The following is a 6,088-nucleotide window of genomic DNA, read 5'->3' as shown; positions in this document are numbered from 1 at the left end:
ATCCCAGAACCCCAAGACCACGACCGGAGCCAAAGGCAGAGACTTAACCCACTTAACCCCTAAATAAACAAAATCTTAAAATTAAAAAAAAAAGCCCTTGCTTTTTCTTTTCCTATTATTCTGTCACTTATGTATGCAAAGTAGGCAAAAGAAAAAAAATGTGCATTGATTAAAGATGAATTCTACTGGATACTGGTACCTGGAGGTCCATCTTTCAATTCACACTTTACAGGTCTAGACTAGAATCCTTCATCTCCTGCCCTCTCTGTCACCTGAGCTTCCCTTCAAGGAGGGACTTGCTGCGTAGCCATGGGGAGTGCTATCAGCAGACAGCCCTGAGGCCACACCCTGACCAGTGGTGGATGACTGAGTGAAGGGAAGTATAAGTCCCCAGCTATTTTCACCCAACTTGGGGCAATATGATGGAGCAAAACTCCCTCCTGGCCTCAGTGTGGTGGGGATTTGTTGGGTCTGCATCACAGTTAGACTTTGTCTTTGGCCCAATCCTGCCTCCTCTGACTTCTCCTTAAAGGTGTTAATCTCTCATGACCATGTTGTATCTGAACCTCCACCTCAGCGCTTGCTTTTGGGAAACCCGAACTGCTATACTGTCCCACTTTTCCTCCTTTTAGCATAAGTATTATTGTTATTATTATTTTTTTTTTTTATCAATTTTACATCTAAATCCATGGGTGATAGGGGCACCTGGGTGGCTCCTTTGAGTAAGTGTCTGACTCTCCATTTTGGCTCAGGTCATGATCTTGGGGTTGTGGGATCGAGCACCACTAAGGCTCCATGCTCAGTGGGGAGTCTGCTTGGGATTCTCTTTCTCTCCCTCTACCTCTGCTCCCCACCCCCTCTTATGCATGTGCTCCCTTTTCTCAAATAAATAAATAAATCTTAAAAAAAATAAATCCTTGGTTGATATTCCCCTGAAAAATTTTGTTTTTCGTACTGTCCCAGTCAAATTTTAGTATCAACGTTATGTTCTTCTCATAAAATAAGGTAGGGGAGAAGTTTTTCTCTCTTTCTATGCAATTTCAGTAGAATTATAGTTATTGGTTCCTTGAATTTTTGGTAGATTTTGCCATTAAAACTAGAGTTATGTTCACAGGAAGATTTTTAAAATTCTACTTAAATTCTTTAATCTCTTTAATGCAGTTATAGTATTATTTCGTTTTTCTGTCTTATCAGTTGTGGTCCCACAGAAGACAGCACACTCAAGTAGAGTAATAGGGGAAGGTGCACAATGAGTAGACTATTTAGAAAGATGAGGATAGGATTAAGGAAAGCAGTAAGTTGTGGTGAAGCATCCCAAGGTGGTTGTTGGGATCTGTAAAGGCAGTTAGAGGAGAGGGCTGCCCCATTAAACAGAAATGCAGACATTGCCAGCCTGAAGCCTAGACGGGACTGTCAGGAGATAGATATCCTTATCTTTTACCTTCTCTTCCTGGTCTTCTGTTTCTTGTTAATGCCTCTTACTGACCCAAACCAGCCAACAGTGACCGCAGGGACACCCTGGAGTTTGTGCAGTTCTTAAAGGCCCTCCCCAGAGGTGTGTAGCAGGATGAAGAGGGACAGTGGATCCAGAATGTCCAACACAGTGAGTTTTGGTAAGTTATGTTTTACTAGCTATTTGCTGATATTATCAAAATTTTGGAATATGTTGGCATAAAGTTGTTTATTATAGTCTCTTATGCTTTCGATGTCTGTAACATCTCTGCTCACATTCCTCTTTTGTTCTTGATATTAGTTCTACGTGCCACCTCTCTTTTCACTTGATTCATTTCATCAGAGGCTTATCAATTTTACTTGTCTCTTCAAAGAACAGCCTTTCTTTCTGTAGATTCTTTGTAGTTTATTTTTATTTTCTCTTTCATTAATAGAAAATGTTTTTGTTTTGTGGTTGTGTTTATTACTTTTAAAGATGGATACTTAGCTCATTAAGTTTTAAATAATTTTAAGCCTTTTTTCTTTCTCTAATGTAAGCAGTTAGACTATATATTTCCCTCTAAATACTGCTTTGTTGCATCCTACAGGATTTGGTATAAAATATAACTCAGTTTAAAATGTTTTCTAATTTCCATTGTGATTTCATCCTTGACCCAAGAGTTATTTAAACTGTGTTATATAATTTCTAAATGTATGAAGATTTTCTAGGTATATTTTGGTTAGTGATTATACCTTAATTGCTTTGGGGCTGGAATACAATTTACATTGTAGTAATCTTTGAAATTTGTTAAGATTTGCTTCATAATACAGCATATGGTAAAGTTTTGTAATGTTCTATAAATGCTTGAGTATTCTGCATGTATTGGGGACAGGGAATCTATAGAATTTATTTTGATTAATCATGTTTTTAAACTTTCATTATGCTGACTGATATTTTGTTGGTTTTTCCTACTGTTCACTGAGGGAAATGTGTTTTACTCTCCCACTATTTCCACAAGTATACAGAATTTCTCTTTCTTTTTGTAGTTCTGCCACTTTAAAAAAAAATGTTTTTAGGCATTTTGAAGTCCCTGTGGGCTATCTAGTAGAAACAACAATTTACTGCCATATAATACTTAGAACGTTTCTTTTCCTTTCACTCCAAAACTCTACTTAAACTCTTTTCTTTTTCTCTTTAAGTGACTTCCTGACATCAGAAGAGAACCCATGGTGAAATTTTAAACAGAGTCAGTAATAACAAGGGAAGTTGGTGGGAGATGACACGAGATTAGGACCGATAAATTTAGAGCCTTTTTCAAGTCTGCTTAAGTTCCACTGTAATCATGATTTGACCAAATGAATAGAGGTGGTAGTTAATTTTCAAAATCCGTACCTTTTCTTTTTTTTGAAATCTACCTATTTACCTATTTATTTATTTATTTATAATATTTTATTTATTTATTTGTCAGAGAGAGTGAGGGAGAGCAAGCACAAGCAGGGGAGTGTCAGGCAGAGGGAGAAGCAGGCTTTCTGCTGAGGAAGGAGCCTGACATAGGACTTGATCCCAGGACCCTGGGAGCATGACTGAGGCGAAGGCAGATGTTTAACTGACTAAGCCACCCAGGCATCCCTCGAAATCTATTTTTTTAAATATTTATTTTTTAAGAGAGAGAGAGAGAGAGCTTGTAAGCAGGGGGAGGAGAAGAGGGAGAGGGAGAGGAGAACCAGACTCCCCAATGAGTGCTCAGCCAGACACAGGGTACCAGCTCATGCCCTGGAGATCATGTCCATGATCATGATCATGAAAGCAAGAGTCCAACACTTAACTGACTGAGCCACTCAGGCGCCCCTATATTCCTTTAAATAGACAGTATGGTGACTTGGTACTGTGTCAGCTTCAATAGATTGTTACATACTCTAGAATTCCTTTTTCTTTGTGTTTCCAGCTAGAATACATTGTAAGGGAGAGTCTTTTGTGATATGACTAGGTTAAAGTGAAACAGCAGCCTTATTTGTAGCTCATGCACGTTGTCATTTCTCTGCTGGCTTATCTCATTGGTATGAGGCAGTGGCCAGGATTGCAACTGCCACACCTCCTTTGGGATCCTTCTTGAGCTTCTCTGACTTGTGGGCCAGCTGTGTGTCCAGGTCTGTGGTGGAGGGCTCTAACTTTTGCAGTACATCTGCATTATCGAGGTTAGAGACAATGAGCACTGACACTAATTTTCATCTGTCCTTTAGCTTTCGCTTGTGGGTTCCAGCTTCTTTTTGTTTTCCTCCACTTTACATTCATCTTCTCTTCCTGGCTGCCCATCCTGTGGACATCAAGCTACAGCATCAGATGCAAAAACAACAGATTTACAGAGACTGCTGTATTAGCTTCCATGATTGTGTAAGATCAAATCACTAATGAATCCCTTAGTATGTATTCTCCTAGTGGTTCTGCTTTGCTAATGGAACCTTGACTGATATGGTCAGTAATCCCAATTTCTCATTTTTTCCTGTTCTTTCAGGCAAATTTGGAGCCCAAAGTGACTGAAACCATGGGGGGAGGAAATAATTCGGTGGTGTCTGAGATTGTGTTGGTGGGACTCACCAATTCTTTGGAGATGCAGCTTGTCCTATTTCTAGTTTTCTCTGTGTTTTATGTAATAGGTATTTTAGGAAACCTCCTCATTGTGCTCACAGTGATCTCTGACTCCCATCTACACTCCCCCATGTACTTCCTGCTGGCCAACCTCTCCTTTATTGACATGTGGGTTTCCTCCATTGCAGCTCCCAAGATGATTTCTGATCTTTTCAAGGAGAGAAAAGTAATCTCTTTCCAAGGCTGCGTTGCTCAGATGTTCTTCATTCATGTTATTGGAGGAACTGAGATGGTTCTGCTCATTGCCATGGCCCTTGACCGTTATGTTGCTATATGCAGGCCTCTCCATTACCTGACCATCATGAACTTCAGAACTTGTGTTTTACTTTTGGTGGTGGCTTGGACCATTGGGATCATTCACTCATTGATCCAACTTGGATTTGTTGTAAACCTGCCATTTTGTGGCCCTAATGAAGTGGACAGCTTTTACTGTGATCTTCCTCGATTTATTAGGCTTGCCTGCATAGACACGTACAAATTGGAGCTCATGGTCACTGCCAATAGTGGTTTCATCTCTCTGGGAACTTTTTTCATTTTGGTTATTTCCTATATCTTCATCTTGGTCATTGTTTGGCAACGTTCTTCAGGTGGCTTGTCCAAGGCCCTCTCTACTCTATCAGCTCACATCACAGTTGTGGTCTTGTTTTTTGGTCCATGTATTTTTGTGTACTCATGGCCATTTCCCACAGTACCAGTGGATAAGTTCCTTGCCATTTTTGATGTAATTATTACCCCATTTCTGAACCCTGCCATCTACACTTTCAGGAATAAAGAGATGAAAGTGGCAATGAGGAGGATATTCAGTCAGGTATTGAGCTCCAGGAAGACGTTTTAAGTGATTTTGGTATCAAGGAAGACAAGCATCTCTAACATTTCCTGCTTCTGCTGCAGACACGAATCCAACAAAGCACATCACCATGGATGCTCTACTTACTAGTTTAATTATTAATTCCAGGACTTTCTTAATGAGTTTTCTGCCCATAATCAAGGAAGATATGGTGTTCTTTCTTATGTAATGTGATGGAATAAGAAGTATTACTATACAATTGTTTCCACATTTTCTCACCTCTCCTTGATAAGGAGGATTTTGGACAGGCCTTGCTATTTGCTTTCCTACTCTGTGTTCTGAGGAGAATCCTACCTTGTCAGATTGATTTTCAGGGTTTATAATGCAGAATCTGAAGAAGAGTGCTTTGGAAATATTTAAAAAATTACAATTATTAGGGATAGTTTTTTTTTCTTTTGAGATTCTATAGTGAGATGTGTGGGAGTAGCCAGAGTATGTGAAGAATATAGATAAAAGACAAAAAGAAGATTTTAAAAAGACATTGTTGTCTGTTTCTTACCTTTCAATATATATTGCTCTTTGATAAATGAAAGCAAAGAGCTAAAGTTATATTGTATTATCTTTATGTGTGTATGTGTGTGTGTGTGTGTTTTATTGCAACACCAGCCTGAAATTGGATCACTGGGTTATAGCTTCTAAAGCTTTTCAACTAACGCATGAATTCTTTCAAAATACAGTTCTTTCAAAAGCTGTATTCCTGTACTGTCTGGGTTATTTTTTTAAATAATAATTTAAAAAATTACATTATGTTAGTTACCATACAGTACATCATTAGGTTTTGATGTAACGTTCCATGATTCATTGTTTGCATATAACATCCAGTGCTCCATGCAATACGTGCTCACGTATCCCCACACCTCCTCCCCTCTGAAACCCTCAGTTTGAGTCTGGGAGTCCATAGTCTCTCACGGTTCATCTTCTCCTCTGATTTCCCCCCCTTCATTTTTCCCTTCCTTCTCCTAATGTCAGGAGATTTAAATGGGGGCCAGACAAAGACAATGACCTGTTTATTAATTCTGTCCCAGGTAGTGCTACTTTTCCCCCTAACAGCAACAATACCTCAGAGTTAGGTAAACCCATTCCTTTTAGAGTGCCATGGTTACAAGTACACACTCTTGAGCCAGACTGATTGACTTCAAAACTTAGCTTTGCCTTTTACTAAC

General features: G+C 39.2%; 1 protein-coding gene across 1 annotated transcript; it reads left to right on the top strand.

Annotated features, from left to right (window-relative positions):
- Window positions 1-3,974: 3,974 nt before the first annotated feature.
- LOC116589976 (olfactory receptor 4F3/4F16/4F29-like) lies at window positions 3,975-4,913 on the top strand. The gene has a single exon (XM_032341705.1). The coding sequence runs from the start codon at window positions 3,975-3,977 to the stop codon at window positions 4,911-4,913; it is 939 nt and encodes a 312-aa protein (XP_032197596.1).
- The last annotated feature ends 1,175 nt before the right edge of the window (window positions 4,914-6,088 follow it).

The sequence above is a fragment of the Mustela erminea genome, chromosome 5 (assembly GCF_009829155.1).
Source record: "Mustela erminea isolate mMusErm1 chromosome 5, mMusErm1.Pri, whole genome shotgun sequence".
Lineage (NCBI taxonomy): Eukaryota > Metazoa > Chordata > Mammalia > Carnivora > Mustelidae > Mustela > Mustela erminea.
The sequence above is the reverse complement of the archived record's forward strand: the minus strand, read 5'-3'. Positions and strand labels throughout refer to the sequence as shown.